The sequence below is a fragment of the Vanessa cardui genome, chromosome 19 (assembly GCF_905220365.1).
Source record: "Vanessa cardui chromosome 19, ilVanCard2.1, whole genome shotgun sequence".
NCBI classification, from domain to species: domain Eukaryota; kingdom Metazoa; phylum Arthropoda; class Insecta; order Lepidoptera; family Nymphalidae; genus Vanessa; species Vanessa cardui.
The window spans coordinates 6,627,678-6,645,683 of record NC_061141.1 but is presented as its reverse complement, the minus strand read 5'-3'; the positions used below and the strand labels follow the sequence as shown (position 1 = coordinate 6,645,683).

Sequence of the window (18,006 nt, the reverse complement as noted above, 5' to 3'; positions counted from 1 at the left end):
AAGGTCTAATATGGATTTATTCGTTGAAATAGAATCGCGAATATTTCGGGATACTACCGAGGGCGCAATAATTGTCAATTTTATATCTAGTTCCTCTCTTGCCGTTAAGGGGTGAAGACGAAAATTTCGAATGCGCGGGAAATTCAATTTGACGTAATTATATCGCGTCGGTTTTAAAAATATAACTTTGGTTATGATTTATTATCTGTTGCAAGTTTTTAAATTTTACTAACACGAATAGGCGAGTTTTCAAATAGTTCAATTTATTTATTTGATTCGATTATTGCATGGAAAAATAAGAAAGTAATGTGATTTAAATAAAGATGGGTGCACACACATAGTTCACAGATAAATATTTTTTACAAAGTTATTAATAATAAAATAAAATGGCGTTTAGTTCTATAACTTCTTCAACAATGTTTGGCGAACTTGGTAGGTTGGCCAATTGGTTTAAGGGTGATTGTGTTTCATCTGAAGAGTTTAGTGGACTTGCTGTCACTGAAAAGGTGAGATATTTACATTCCAACTTAACAATTATAGAAACGACATTTTTAATGTTTACTTAATTGTCATTTTTTTTAAATTAATTTAAATGCAAAGTTCCGTAATCTGTTTTGATATAGTTTCTTTACTCGTATTAAATTTTATTTAACTTTTTAGAAAAAAACGCCTGGAATTAGGCTCGGGTAGCATCACAGGACACTAATTATTGTAACGAACAGCATTATTATTATTCTATTTATTTCTAAATAACAACTATGTAATTTTCTTGTCGTTTTTTCTCGCTAGAGGCTGCTTTCCGAAAAGGTGGTATTTAAGTATCGACGATTCAAAAACGCTTCACTGTGAAGTTCACTTGAAAAAAATTGATTTATTTAACTTACTGTTAAGGTAATTGAAAAAAAAATGATTCGTCTTTGTGTCTCAAACTGTCCTTGGTAGTTAATGGAGGTCAGATAGTAAATAATTATGTAGTCCGTATTATTGTCGATTAAAAAGAAATCCGTGTTTTCTTTTTATTGGAATGCCCGAGAAATTCTTACAATTATCTACCGAAGCTGAGGTTTTAATAAAAACGGAATCATCACTGTATTGAGACGTTGAATATATTTTTTCATTGAAGTAATCACGGTGTGATTTGAAAATGAAATTTTGTTTTTTTTTTGTTTAGTTTTTAAATTACAATTTTTTTACCTATTTCATATGCTCATTTGTATAGTGATAAATTTATAGGGAAAGCCAAAACAGTTCAGTGCCTTATTCTTCCCTGACTGTTTACAGAGTACAGATTCTATTATTTTTGTTTGGTCGCGTTGTATGGCTAACTTTAGAAGACATTAGCGGCCCGTCACGGCTTCGCATGGGCGAACATAAGTTTTATTTTTTTGCCTTTTGTTTATATATTTTTCCCTTTCTTGGTGGAAGGGCTTTGTGCAAGCCCGCCTGGGTAGGTACCACCCTCTCATCAGATATTTTACCGCTAAACAACAGTACGCAGTATTGTTGTGTTCCGGTTTGAAGGGTGAGTGAGCCAGTGTAACTACAGGCACAAGGGACATATCATCTTAGTTACCAAGGTTGGTGGCGCATCGACGATGTAAGGTATAGTCAATATTCCTTACAGCGTCATTGTCTATGGGTAATGGTGACCACTTACCACCAGGTGGCCCATACGCTCGTCCGCCAACCTATTCCATAAAAAAAACATTTTTTTTGGGCTTCACTTTTATATATTTTTAAACGCAGTACCATATTAACGCTTTATACTTACAAGCCGTATTTAATAATCGTTTTTTTTTTATTCGTGATATCTATCTTAAATTTACTCTGTATGAATGGAAACAGTCTTAAAAAAAAATGACTAATTTTGATAAAGATTTAAACAGAAGTATGAATAACATGGTTTAACTTTCGTCGCATTTACCTACTATTATTTTTTAAATTTCAAAACGTGGTTATTGTGACATAACGATAACAGGACCATACGGACATATTATGGTATCGCAAAGTTTTTTTGAAAATGTTGATATGTTCTTTAATATTGGAACATATTGTTGTTTTATCAGCAATCGTTTCTGAAGTGCGTGCGACGGAAGATGTTTTAGTGCACTTTTTTTACACATTGAGTTACGTTACTTAATCTTTTCTAGCAATTAATATAGCCTGTTACTGAAAGTAAATGTTGTTACTCAATGAAGGAATTTTTGTAATCACTCAGTAGTTTTTGAATTTATTTATTCTAAAAGTCCTTTTTATAAAAGTAGTGTAGATAAAATATTTTGAAACATGGAAATTGGTGTAGGTATATGTTTTCCTCAAATTGAGAATGATGGTTATGATCGACTTTTGACCGATGGGCTACCAGTAATAAGGTATTCAGTGTTTATTATTAGCCTCATGTAAACAACAAGACAAAAATATAGAAGACAAAATTAATCGCGTACAGGGTGGAAAATGTATATTGTGATAGAAATGAATCGACAACTCATGTCGTCATAGTAAAATACAAATAAGCATCGCATGCACGTTATTAAAAAGGCCCAACAATTTAGTATATGTAGTTTTCTACTTGACTATGTTCGTTTAGTTATCGTCCTAGTCGATTATGGGCACAAAGGTTTCTCGAGTTGTTATTATAGACGATCTTCGTGGTCGAGGAGTGTGTAGACCAGTTTACCGGGTTCGATTCCCGGCCGAGTCGATGTAGAAAATTCATTACTTTTCTATGTTGTCTTGAATCTGGGTGTTTGTGGTACCATCGTTACTTCTGATTTTCCATAACACAAGTGCTTTAGCTGCTTACATTCGGATCAGAGACCTTGACGACCTTCATGGTGGAGTGGTGTGTACATCGATTTTCATGGGTACGCCACTCCCCAGGTCCCGGGTTCGATTCCCGGCCGAGTTGATGTAGATTATCATTAGTTTTCTATGTTATCTTAGGTCTGGGTGTTTGTGGTACCATCGTTACTTCTGATTTCCATAACACAAGTGCTTTAGCTGCTTACATTGGGATCAGAGTAATGTATGTGATGTTGTCCAATATTTATTTATATTTATTTATTACATTACAGTGCATAGGTATATGTTCAAAAGCCCGGTACACTATAAAGCATTCTCTAAATATTTATAGTCCTTTGTGACGGTTACCGAAACTAATAGAGAGTTCAGGTGCACCAACGGTTTTAAGTGCTCTCTGACATGCTTGTTTGGAAATTCGTAGTATTTACACGGAGATACCTCTCTGATTAGATCGATTACGGGATTTGAACCCAAGACCTCGGGAACAACAGCTTTTAAGTTGTAAGTTAACAGCTAGATTGATAAGAGGCAATAAAATAATTAATATCACTCTATAAATTACACTATCTTACCTACATAATTATAATATTCAGTATAAATTTTAATTTGATATAACCGAAACAATAGGAAGACTAGAACGCGAGGGCTCGTTATCTAGGATAATTGTGCCCTAATTAATACGTAATTTAATATACCTACACGTCACACATAGAAATTCTGTTAACTGTGATTGTATTGATTGAACACTGATTAACTTTTGCCAGTGTTAAATGCCTATCTATTAATTTAAAAAAAACACCTAAGTTCTGATATAAGGTTGTATTTAATATATTAAACTCTTTTGTAATAACTCCTTGTTAGTTGCTGCGTTCAGTTTGTGATATTATTTCCGCTCTGGTTATATTGGCAATCGTATAGTAGGTATATTATTGTATATGTTGCAAGGTATTGCCATACAGTGTTATTCTGTAAGACATAAATTCGAATCTCGCTCGTTATGTTGTGAAAACTGATACTTTACAATAGTACTTTGTATTCACTTGTTTATCATAAGATTATACTTAGAAGAAGAAATAATGACAAATGAGACTAAAATGTTAAAGGTAATATCTCTTAAAGATGTTTTTCCAGCGAACGAGAGATAATACGGTAATTGCTTGTACATTTTTAAGTGTTATAATAAAATTATTACTACAGTCGTATATGTCTGAGTTATCACTGTCGTGTTCTGCGGTGAGTTTCGAATATGCTCTTGCATAATAGCTCTGCGGAACGGAAATTTGAGATGAGATTACTTGCATGGATAGTCGTTATAGCTAGTGAGTTAGTGTTCATGGGCGACTATTTATGTTTTATAGATGTTATGATTTTTATTTACAATGTTAATAATGAAATAGTAAGCAGGATATTTATTTTAAGGATCAACAGACAAAAGCATCTGTATAAAGATATGCTAATATAAAATAGGTTTCATATGTTTTAGTATTCATTTCCGAAAAAAGTCGAGGTTTTCGAGTGTATTCTTGTAAGTAGAAGGGATAAGGCATCCTCTATTTTTGTCAATAAGGTTTAGAGCTTATCCATCTACTTCAATGCAAGTTGTTGGATAACTGAATACACATGTGGAATATTGTCATCCAACGGAAACAGGATGACAACATTTTCTCAAGATGTTGTCATTCAACGCCCGCTATTAATTTAGTTATAAATAATAATAGAGCACAAGATGATTCAGTGGAATTTGCTTGGCTTACTATTCGATTACGATTCACGTGTTGTAACTACTGGGCCATCACGTCTCTCATTTGTAAAAAGAATTCCTTTTACAAACGAGTAAATTACAAAGTATTTATTTACGTTACTAATGGAACCAATCATGGATCAAAGATGTACATTCCTGTAATTGTTTCTCGATCTCTCCCCGGTCTTGTCGGTTTGCCCATCAGGGTACGAGCGTGAAGGAACATGTAGGTATAGTCTACTTGTAGTTAAACGCTTGTACTACTACTTGTACTACTATTACTATACTATTTGTATGTAAGTTTATGACTGCACCGCCTACGCCGATGGTGTTGAAATCTCCCTTTGATTGGGTTGTCTAAAAGAGATGGCTAACAAGCCATAAGTCCGCACGTTGTACAACACTTTTAATGTACTTCTTTTGTTTTGTTTTTTTTTAAATTATTTTTTTGTATTTTATTAATTTTATGTTACTTTCTTTTTTTTGTTTTTTGTTTGTGGTATGCAATAAAGAATAATTCATTCATTTATACTATGATTAAATACAAACGAAGAAATGTACTGTACATGTAAGAAATGTATCAGTACCAAATATTGATATTAAAGATATAAAGTTCATATTAATACTTAGATGGAAAATTGTGTCAAAAGAATATTGGTAAATTATAATTATCATCATTACCATTATCATTACATATCATAAAACAAAGTCGCTTATCTGACTGTTCCTATGTATGCTTAGATTTTTAAAATTACGCAACAAATTGTGATGTGGTATTGTAATGTTAATTCAAGAGAAATTGTATATACATGTGCAATACAGAAACAAGAAAAAATCTATAGTATACTAGCTTTTGCCCGCGACTTCGTTCGCGTGGACTTCAGGTTCGTCCCGTCTAGTCTAGTAATCGCTTAAAATCGCTTCGTAAATAAGTCATTATTTCTCGTACAAAGTAAAGGATAAAATATACCATCACGGACTTTTTTGTAGACCTTTTTAAGTTGTACAATACTGTAGTACATTGTTTTCAACCGACTTCAAAAAGGAGGAGGTTATCAATTCGTCTGTATTTTTTTTTTTTTTTAATGTTTGTTACCTCATAACTTTTTACTGGGTGGACCGATTTTGATAATTTGTTTTGTTTGAAAGGTAGTGCTTCCCGTGGGGTCCCATTTTAATTTTATTTTTTTCCGATGATGGTATCCGTATGAAAACGACATAAGTCTTAAATTTGCATTATGTATATGCGCCACAAATAGGTGAATAACTGAAAATCACGTTAACCAATTTTGATGATTCTTTTTTTATTATAAAATATATACTTCAAGGGTAGTTTGGTGAAAGTTTGGTAAGGTTCTGAGCATAGGATCTATGACAAATTAAGGGAACGTGAGGGAACGGGACAATTCTGAAGAGCACGTTAGCAATACTCGGTCGAATCTTTTATTTATGGGTAACTTGGATATTTGAATCACCTTGCGGATCCTGGTTATGTTCATATAATTGTCATAATCGAATATTATAATCAACTAGCGACCCGCCCCGACTTCTCACGGGTGCAATACTGATACTAAATATACTAAAGAATTAGTTAATTTACGACATCACATTGCAAACTTCTAAAATTGTCAGTGTTTCTTTACTATATTGTTCATGTATTATATACACAAACCTTTCCCTTGAATTACACTGTCTATTAAAAAAAAACCGCATCAAAATCCGTTGCGTAGTTTTAAAGATATAGGGACAGAAAAAGCGACTTTGTTTTATACTATGTATTGACGGAACTCCTAAACGGCTTACAGTTAGGGTGCGATTTGGGGCAGAATTTCTTACTGTCTTTAATCAAATTTTGTGTATATGATGTGATGTCATATGATGTACGACATATAATAGCTCTTTTGCAAAGTTTTTTACTGAGGTCGATTACAGCTCTTTCGAGGCATCCTTGTAGTTTATGCCGTATGACGTATTAAAGTCGCATTTTCGAAAGTCTATTTTTGCTTTATTCGAAAGTTTCTTTTGAAACTGTCCCCGTAGTATTTTCTGATTTATATAAACGGCACGCTTAATCTATCCATATTAAGAAAATAATTTTAGTCTGCATCAGCTTCACTTAAAATCAAAAAATAAATAAAATTTATTTATGATCTATATGGTAGGATTCAGTCAGTCAGTCATTTCGGCACGCTTAATCTATCCATATTAAGAAAATAATTTTAGTCTGCATCAGCTTCACTTAAAATCAAAAAATAAATAAAATTTGTTTTATGATCTATATGGTAGGATTCAGTCAGCGTTTGCAATGTAAGCGCAAAAAATGTGTTTTTTTACGACCTCACATTAGAAACCTCAAAAATTGTAGCATACATAAACATGTGTTATTCTGATGTATAAGCTATATTGTGGTAAAGTTTCAATCAAATCCATTCAGTAGTTTTTACGTGAAAGAGTAATAAACATCCATACATACAAACTTTCGCCTTTATAATAGTAGTAGGATTCAGTATCAGCATTGCACCCGTGCGAAGCCGGTGCAGGTCGCTAGCATACTTCTAAATGACTTTCAATTTGTGTTGCAATGAAATAAATGCCATAAATTAAAATTATGTCATGTTATTGCATGATACAATTTGATATATCTGTATAATATAATATGTATATGAAAATAAAAGAGTACATTAAAAAGTAATACGCAATCGGTTTACAAAGTCTGAGTTATCGAGAGAGCTCTGAAAGGGCGTACAGGACGTGCAACGAGCGTTCGCACTACCCTAATTCCTTTTCATGTCATGTTCAAACGTATTCTCGTTAATCAGGTCTCTAACTTTCGAATAACTTCGGCATCGTGTGTATGAGCGAGTTTTCTCCCAGGGATTATGAACATGTCCTTACAATTTTGAATATGTCTATTTATTTGATGAATATTTGGAAGATGCTAAAAATCGTTACGTTATTGGGAATTTTTTATTTAGAAAAATCTTTGTTAAATTTGTTGCCCTTGTTTATTTAACATCGTGAGCTTTAATCCCCTTAAAGATATAAGGTAACAGCTTGTAAATTTCCCACTGCTGGACTAATGGTCTCCCCTCCCATTAGGAAGAGGGCTTGGAACATAATCCACCACGCTGTTCCAATGCGGGTTGGTGGAATGCACATGTGGCAGAATTTCAATGATAATTTCATTGACATGCAGGTTTCCTCATGATGTTTTCTTTCACCGCCGAGCACGAGATGAATTATAAATATAAATTAAGCACATATATATAGTGGTGCTTGCCTGGGTTTGAACATCATCGGTTAAGATGCACGCGTCCTAACCACTGGGCCATCTCGGCTAAAGATATGGTGGCTAGAAAAACCTTCATTATTTTTATTGATCCGATTCGATATTTGAAACCCGGGACCTTGAAGGTCCCGGAGATCTGCAGATCTGCAGCCGGATAAGCCAGCTAAGAGATCTATGTTATATTAACATAATTCAGCCTTTACAATTTGTTTATTTATGATCATGAGTTTATACCCCCGATTAATATATGGTAGCTTACCAATACGCCTTTTCTTTTTCTTCGCCATTGTTTTATTACAAATTTACAAATTATCGATCACTTGTATTTGAAAAGAGTGTTCTTCATTTATCAGGATTCACAAACAAAACTATGAAATGAGAAAAGTTAGTAAATTGTTTCGTAGATATTAATAGATTATTCGATGATGGATAGCGAATCTATATTTCGCAACTTCATCTAATTCTTACATTTATATGTAGTGACTAAACTCATATACTCACGAAACATACGTTGTGCATTTTCGTAGGCACGTGAGGGAGTTTCCACATTCACGTATATTCCATATAACATCCACAATGACCGAATTATGCCGCCGGTATTATTGTCAGTGTGATGGCTTTTATTTTGTATTTTTTTTTTCTCTTGGTTGTCGATAATGTTTAATTTTGAAATTCGAAGATATTAAGTATCATTAATATAAATGTAGTGTAAATTTATTTATTCAGAGACATAAGAATTAACAACATTAAATGCTTAAATATATATATACAAATATGAACTAAAACTAGTTACTGTATAAATCTTGACCGCGTGGAATGGTGGCAAGAATGCTAGCAGCATTTGAATCGCAATTCCGATCCTCTGGGCAAAAAACGAACCAGCCCTCCTGTCACCAGTGGAGGCAATGAGGCGAGGTGTTATACTTTTGATGAAGCTTTTTGCACCACTACTCCAAGGGCCAAGCGTTTCGACAGCAAATGGAACAAAAAAGTAATTAGACATAATACACGAATATTTAGTTATCTTTTTGGCTTCAGCTTTTTCCGCAGCGGCACCGGCTCTTAACATTGTTTCTCGGATATGAGATGGGGCCAACGTGTCAACACATGTAGCGTCCCACACAAGGGCCCGACCTCGTTCCCAGGGAACCAATGTTAATCCATCAGGTCTCTTACCATCATCACGACTAATTCCACGAGGCTCAGTAAGAGCAGGAACGTCGATGGTGGCAAGAGCCCTTTTTATTATGTCATTAAGAGAACCGTGGCGGAAAAGCCTACCTGAACTCCTTGGGCAAGAGAGACCATGTAAACCGAAAGAGTCTACCTCCTTTCCACACGGGCATCTGTGTTCAGAACACAGAGGTGTTCCCAGTCGGAGACCAATCGATATGCGAAAACATTCATTATCTAAAAGTGTCCCAAGATTTTTAGAGGGTAATGAATTCAACCAGTGACTAGACTCTTTAGATGATAACGCTAGAAGCCTGGCACGGTCTTGAGCACTTGTTAAATTTTGTGTCAAACTGTGTAGTGTAGCGTGAACCAATGAAGAATCCCAAAGTTTTTGTTTTGTAACTTCCTTAGGGATATCATCATTAGGGCACTTTACCTTCCAGGTCTCTATCGCCTCAGTAACATTCATGATTTTTACAGATTTTGATTTTAAAATTTCTGAACAAAGGTCTGAAATGCTATGTACAGAAGAGAGAAAGGCCGGGAGGGCAACACTTGATATTTTTCTCACGCCGATGCCACCAAAAGGAATGGGAAGTGTAGCTTGAGTCCAAGAATATTCATCAAGAGATAAATTTAGAATTTTTTCTAAAGCTTTTTTAAGGGTGGCATCGATTTGATTGGTAAGACTAGGATATTTCCAGATTGGGCTCGCACGTAGAATGTACATTAATTTTGGAACGAAAAGGCAATGTTTTAAGATTGTATAAGCTATATGAGAATTTAAAATGCCCAGTCTGTCAAAATTGTCCGAAAATATTTTAATTTTTTCTTTAAGAGAAGGCTCTATGCCCTCATCAAATAGTGGTGCACCAAGGAGGCAAAGTGTATCTTTATGAAGAATTTTTATGTTAGGTGCAATTTTATTAAATTTATCTATTGCCAAACTAATATTTTTGTGAGTTAAATTGTCCGTAAAAAAAATTTCACATTTTGAAAAATTCAATTTAAGACCAATTTTATCAAATTGTTCTTTAATTTTAATTAAATCTTCAATAACGTCATCTACTTTACCTCCTATAGTTCCATCATCTAGGTACCAAACGTTTAATTTAGATTTTAAATTCGAAATGCAGCTATGAATACCTAAGCTAAAAAGAGCAGGACCCAATGGATCTCCTTGCTGAACGCCTACATTAGAATGAATTGTATCTTCACCAAAAATTAATTTGGAAGGTGAACTATAACATTGCCAAACGAATGGGTAAATTTCAGGCAGATTAGAGAAGACTTCGTTAAGCAAGGTTCCTCTATCTAAGGAGTTAAAAGCATTCTTTACATCAACTTTCAGAAGTACCTCGGCCTCGTTTCCTTTTAGAAAGGTACGAGTAGAGTGTACTGCTGCTTCACAACCACCTCTGCTTCCAAAACCGAGTTGAATTGGTTGAAATTTGGTTTTTAGGGTGGAGACTATGTGCCTACATGCTAATTTAGATGCCAAACGGCGAAAAGTTGTCCCGATTGCTATTGGACGGATACTTCCGTCTTTTTTATTAAAGGCACAAAGTCTTGCACCATAAAGATGTGGTAAAAAGGATGAAATCACCTTACCAGATAGCATAAAATTGCAAAGATTAGTTATGTCACTTAATAGGGCCCTGCCAGCGTCACCGGCCGAGGCACTCACAAGATCTTTAAGATGTTGTGGAGTGATACCATCAATGCCACTAGCAGACCCGCTAGAAAATGACATAATGGCGGCATAGGTATCTTCATCCTTAACCTGTAAAAAATTGTTCTGTGTAGGCGGGGGCGGAAGCACAGTTGTTGGGTATGGCAAAGGATGCTTTTCTTGCAAGGATTCTAACGTTATATCATTAAAAGGTGCGATGGTATCGCTAGAAAAAAGAATGCGAGCTGCATTCTTAAAATCTCCATCCATTGCTTTATTCTCAACATTTTTCTTTAAATCAAATTTTTGAGGTCGTGATGAGTATTTTGGAATTGAAATTTGTTTATCTAATAAACTATTTTGTTTTAATTTGGTCGATAAGGAACCATTTTTGGTTTTATCGACATGAAAAAACTTAAAAGAAAACGTAAAAAGATTTTGCCATGCCGAATTACTATTAGAAAGACAATTTTGAAGTACAATGGATAAAGATCTAGCTAGAGATATTCTCGCTCCCCTAGGGATTCTTTTTACTAAAGGTATATTTTTGTGACATTTTGTTAATAGATTTTCAAAATTAATTGAATCTGTATCACTGTTCGAATTAGTAGGTAAAATAGAAAAAGTATCATTTGATTTTTCTAATGGAAGGCTATGACAGCGGGTTGTATGAATTTTTAAGCCTTTTTGGCTTCTGAATAGCCTCCCATTAGTACATTGGGGACATGTTAAGAGGTCCGGCTGGGAATTAATGATTGTCCTATCATTATTAGAACATAACATTTAACTGTATAAACTTATAAACACTATAAACACATAAAGTCACTATTATGCCGCTAGAGTGTCACCAGCACAGCATTACAGCAAGCGGCTCATCGTAGGGACGCTTGACTTGCTCGGCATCGCCTCACTCGTCACGACCCCTGAGAACAAAAAGCGAAATCAGTAAATCATGAAATTCCAAATATTTATTTCGAATAATTTGATGTTAAGAATAAACTTGATGTCAATTTAATAAGAAATGGATCGATAAATAATTTTATTATAATAAAATTAAAACCGAAATTTATTTTGACATTGACATCAATAATATTAATATTAGTTATTATTATTATTATATTAATATTAACATTCATTAATATTAGTTTACAACGTAATTATTTTCGACAAAGACCAAGGGAATACTTTACAAATTCGTGTTGCGTTTTGTTTCTGTCTGATTAGATTAACAATAATAGACAAAATATTTTCGATATTCAAACGATTAAAAGCGCGAAGTTAAATACAATTTGTTTTTTTTTTTTTTGTAAGCAGGAAATAGAAAACTAAACGTTATTGAAATCGTTGTGTTATTCATTCAATTTAAAAAGTTATGATTCAAAAAAAGAGGAGTCTTTAATAAAGACTTAAATAAAGTATATTTTGATTTTGATGTAGAAAATGACATGGTTTCGTACGAGGTCGTGTTCCGGTTGCTTCAAATTATTCTTCGTAAGGGGATGTGCGGTTTGTGGTTCCGTAATGAGACATTTATAACCTCGGCTGTTTCCGAAGTTTTTAGATGAAATTTGAGACATTAATAACGAAATGTTTGTAAATTACATTCTGGGTATAATAAAAATACAAATAAATACCATAAATATAAATGTAAGCGTAACTGCTAACGCTTACGTTAAAATGAATGTATACATGAAAATACAAATAAGATTGCATAAATAAAAATCGGACATTTTTGAATGCAGATTTTATTTAACAGTACTTTAGCGAGCTGGCGAAAGGAAGAGGAAGCGAGGTACATAACGTTATATATGTTACGATGAAGTATAACATGTATCAATTCCGGCTGCATATTTTCTCCACTGATTGAAAGCTATACTGCGGAATGATTTGATGGAATGTAAACTTATATAAAAGTTATATACAAGTATACATACAGTATTTTCGATATATTTTCTGGTAGAAATTTACAAATTGTTTGAAGGCCATGGAGTTCATAAAAATGGTAACAAAATATACATAAGGTATTGAAGTATGAAAAAATAATATTTTTACGAGAATGAAATTCTTTAAACCGGATTAAAACCCACGACGCTTTGCCTAGGAATTCCAATTAATTTCCTGTTATAAAAAGATTATTGGTGATTCATTAAAAATCGAGTAGTGGTTTCCGGATGAAACACCCACACCACCAACCTCGTACAAAACAACATAATCGAAATGATTTTAAATAAAATAAATCTGATGCGGTTTTGGGCTGCGTCTACATAATTCAAAATTTTATACTCACAAAGAAAGCCTAAGTTAATAGATTCCCCATTGTCAAAAGTAGAGTATAAATTTTGACGAATGTGTGCCAAAACGCATAGATCATGCTACTAGGCAATGGTTTCCAGGATTTGATTCGGTACGGATGTGTTTGCATGTGTTGTGTTAATGTATGTTTGCGTGTGTGAAACCTACCTACCTTCATAAATGAATGTTACTTTCATTTCGTATATGCTAGGTAAAAAATTTTTCATGAAATCTAAACTAATTTCATTTTGTGCGACGCGTAATCACATCACATGTACCAAATAACATTTTCATTTAGTTGGGTATTTTAACAGTTTCATAGGGAGGTTTAAATATTATATTATTAAAATATATATAACCTAAAGTTTAAAACTTAGAAATTTTATGGGCAATAATGGAAATTGACAAGTTCATCGATTGCCTGATTTATCCATCAATGCCATAATATAAATAAGAGCATGTATCTCACTGCTAAAACCACAAAGCAAAACCAACATGCAGACATGTCTCTTGTTGTGCTTAAGATGTTATCACCAAATATTAGATGAATTATAAACACTAATTAAGCACATGAAAATTCAGTGGTGGTCTTGGGGTAATATACGTAGATCCGTTACCGCTATGCATATTATATCTATAAAATAAATATATATAAACCGTGAGTTGTTGTTTGCAAGATTTTTTATACGTGGTTTAAAAATAATTCATTTCAAAACAACAAAGTGAAACACTGTGAAAATGTTGCCATTGTTCAAACAGCGAGTGAGATTTCCTCTTACGAATGTCTCTCAACTGTTTGCATACTCGTGTGCATTCAATTCTAAAACGATAAAACTAATTAGGGCCAGGAATATGTTAGAGTGAGTTATTTTGTTTGGCGTTTTAGATATATTTTAAATTTAAATTTTATTTATACATTAATACATGATTCAATAACTTTCTATTCCTTTTTAACTAAAAATAAGTAGATAAAATATATATCACCAATACATATACTACAATTCGATTACCATATACGTTTATTTACACAATATATAATATAACATTCAAATAAGTACTAACAAATAAATAGAATAAGACTATAATGAAAAGCTATATGCTTAAATAGCTTGTAGTTGCTGTATATCATGGTGAGATTTTATGTAGTGGATCTTACTGTCATTAGACTTCCTTATTCAAACTTTACCGTCCCTATACCATATAAGCTGGAAAGAACTTCTTAGTTGAGTTTTGGCATTATACAAAAGTGTTCTTACATAGTTGGTTAACGCTTTTCTTATATACACTCTGTTATCAGCTTTCTCCTTAGGGACATTAAGCATCAGCATTCCCACTGTGAGGCCTTTATCCTTACTATTTTCATCTAATAGATTACGGGCTACTTTTGGTTGGGCCCGGTATTTAGGTTGGGGCCGGGCTTATCCTAAGAGCCTAGTAGCGGCTAAGATGATTGAAACCTCCTCAGCCACGCTTAATTTGAGGCGATAGTCCTCAAAAGTTGGTCTAGATCTTTTGAGGGCATTTCAGGGAGATCGGCCATTCAGCCACAGCTCGATGTTTTTGGTTTTGTCCTGGAGATCTTCGTTTCTATGCTCCAGTTTTTTTGATTGCACTATTCTGCAGTTTTAATATCTACTCCATGCTGGTAATTTGGTCACTTAAAAAGTCGAGACATGACTCAAGATTGCCTTTTTCTTCCTTAAAGATTTTTGAAGCTCTCCGTTGATAGATATTCTGGGCCAATCTTCTGGTGTCAATAGTTTGATGGTTATCTAGCAGCTCACCATCTTTTTCCTCTTTGTATTCTTCGTTTTCAGGCATAAAAAAATCGTTATCTTCGCGAAGCATTTTTTTACACATCTCACAACTCCATTCAATGCCTGGCGCATTACGAATGGTGTTTTGAGCTGTTTGTTTAAAAGTTTAGAACAAGTAGAAACAGTATGATTTATTTTAACACACCTACTATACTCTAATCCAGGAATGTTTTTGGTTATGTTTTGTCACACAAAGCAAATGTTTTGCATCATCATACATAAATTATAGTGAGATAAAAAATCTGTTCTGTCGATAAACACTCGATAAAGATTTATATTATTGATAAATGTACAACATTTCTCTTGTTATATTATCTAAATATTATTAGATGATACCATTAAATACATGTTGCTGGCAGGATATATTCACGTTTACACTGCCAGTAAAAACACATGTTATATCAAAGATGAAAATCAGTGATATTATTTTTACGTTTGCATGTTTTTTATTGTACTAGTGACGAGGTATCACTCGGTTGAGCCTCATTTTTCCTACATATCTTTCGAAATCTTTTATATTCTTGGCAATTAATTTCGGTTAAATTTCGAGCAAAGGGCGATCACTGGTATTATTTAAACTGTCTTATATTTCATCATTCCTTTTAAGTCTTATTTCTTTTCAATTAAATTCCTTTCTTTTTAAGAGATCCCCTATTCCTTTTCAAGATTAAATAAACTTGAAAAATTCAAAAAGATTCAGAAAGAATTCTCGTCACATAATAGATTACACAAAAATGAATGTTATATATGTATTTAGCTCGTACTAAAAAGAATAACACAAAATTTTTACTATATTTATTTTGTGGTGATGTAATGTATATAAAGAATAAGAATAGGAAATAATAAATTAGTCTTAAAACGTAGACGGTTCGTAAAATAAACTACCTTTTTTAAATTAAATTGTATGCGCATCGAGCTGTTGAATCGATTAATCAGTTGGCACTTGGCAGAGATTCTTACGTTTCTTTCAGATATTTTACACCCACTAACACAAAACCACAAACGACATGACCTTTGGTTTATTCGTATAGCTAACGTTTGTATATGTGCATCCCTCTATTGATTTACCCGTTAAATTAACAAATTCTATCTATTTTGATTAACAGCTGTTTTTATTTTGTATATGTTTGATTGCTTAAAATATATATAGGTGATCTTTCTGTAGATATTTAATGTTGTCTTTTGTGATATTTCTACCTTTATTAATCCTTAGCATAGATACATTTGAAATATATTTAACAGTGTAATGTAAGTTGACACACAATAATGTCACTGTTCTATATACAAGCCATTTCTTAAATTTTGTCGTTGAATGCCAAGATTGCGAACTAGTTCAATCGCTCCGTTGCTCTCGGAGTGCCAAATTACGCAATATCAGTGCAGTTCTCATATATCCTCGTGAAGTACATTTGATATATCAATATCAAGTAGTTCCCCGTGCTAAATAAGTGATTTGATTGACCTTTTTAGAAAATAGTTTTTATTTCTTTATTAATAGTAACATATCAACGAAAACCTAGTTTAAATTTATTCTAATAATATGAATGTTAAAGAAGTAAAGCTTGTCTGTCTGTCTATCGCGACTGCGAACCACTGAACCTAATTTAATGAAATTTGGTATGAAGCAAACTTGAACTCCTAACCTAACACAAGACAACCAATGCCTAAATCGTGAGTGAAGAAGCGGGCAACAACTAGTAATACATAATAGGAAATGTTGGGAATCCTAAATTGAATACGAATTTCATAAATAATTTGTTACATTTTACAAAGCGTCGTAAAAACATGGGTCGAACGTCATAAAATTTTTCCTCCATCCCTGGAGTGAAATAAAAGGTCGTGTATAGCGGAAGCGAGTAGAATATCCGTTTTGGCTTCGCGTTCGTTAGCTTCAGTGGAGCAGTCATAAAAAAGATTAACTGCTAATACTGTGTCACGGGCTGGCCTATTTGTTGAGTACTCAAATTGAATCAAAGTCAAAATTTCCTCGTTAAACCAGCGCCTTACAACTACATACTTTTGAATCGACATTTCATAAGATTTTTGTAAATAGCTTAATGGATTATAAAACGATTAGATTACAAGAGTCATAATTCTCTTCTTGTGCACTATTGTCGCTTGACATCACGGAGCTGAGATGGCCCAGTGGTTTGAATGCGTGCATCGTAACCGATGATTGCGGGTTCAAACCCAGGCAACCCCCACTGAATATTCATGTGCTTAATTTGTGTTTATAATACATCTCGTGTTCGGCGGTGAAAACATCATGAGGAAACCTGCATGCGTCTAAATTCATAGAAATTCTGCCACATTAGTATTCCACCAACCCTAATTGAAACAGCGTGATGTGAATATGTTCCAAACCTTCTCCTCAAAGGGAGAAGAGCCCTTAGCCCAGCAGTGAGAAACGTTGCACTATTGACGCACTCACAACAATCATTTCAAGCATCGTTACGACTAATCGGATTAATCGGAAAAATAGGAATTCCCTGAATACAGATAGCTTGATCACCTCCAGCATTGCTATCGGCTTTTGTTTTAAAATAATATTGATAATCCCTGAAAAGTGATGTTGTTAAAACAATAAGACATTAAATTTCGCTATATAATAGCAACTAATGTACCTTTTTATCTCAACTTTTGAGTTGTTTGCTACCATTCCAATCAAAAAAATATTAGACAGATAACGTTTGTCTTTCTGGGAACATTTTATATTAGTATAATATCTTATAAATATAATGTAATTTCCTTAGGTTGCTACCTTGATAAAATAATTCCCTGGAATCAGAGATGGAAATTGTATGTCTTTTCTCTAAACAACTGTTTGAAACTGAATTATTATGATTACAGTATTCATGCTAATATGATTTCACGGAATCCAAAACACTGTTGGTAATGGGCAAAATTATGAACTATGGATGTAATTATTTCAGTTCTAGATGTGCTCCGCGATTTATTCGCATTATATTCGTATCAGACTTGGAATAAATATTTACGTAAACTTTAAGTTGATATAACTTTTGTTTATACAACACTCTCTAGATTAATCAGAATATTATCGTTAGTAATTTTTATCACTTTCAAGGATTATTCCAGACAAACAGCTAGACAGACAGAAAGAAGGTTGTATTACATTTTATTTTGCTAACATATTAGCTGGTTTTCAGTAAGATGGACAGCGACAGTGTAACGCTGGTAAACTGAAGTGTACTTATAC

At 33.4% G+C, this 18,006-nt stretch overlaps 1 protein-coding gene across 1 annotated transcript in view; it reads left to right on the top strand.

The window, feature by feature from the left end:
* Positions 1 to 373: 373 nt before the first annotated feature.
* The window catches only part of LOC124537733 (myotubularin-related protein 6), a 64,324-nt gene continuing 46,691 nt past the window's right edge, over positions 374 to 18,006 (top strand). The window contains exon 1 of the mRNA XM_047114624.1: positions 374 to 506. Coding sequence (XP_046970580.1) covers positions 387 to 506 — 120 coding nt within the window. The 5' untranslated portion in view covers positions 374 to 386. The remainder of the gene's footprint in view (positions 507 to 18,006) is intronic.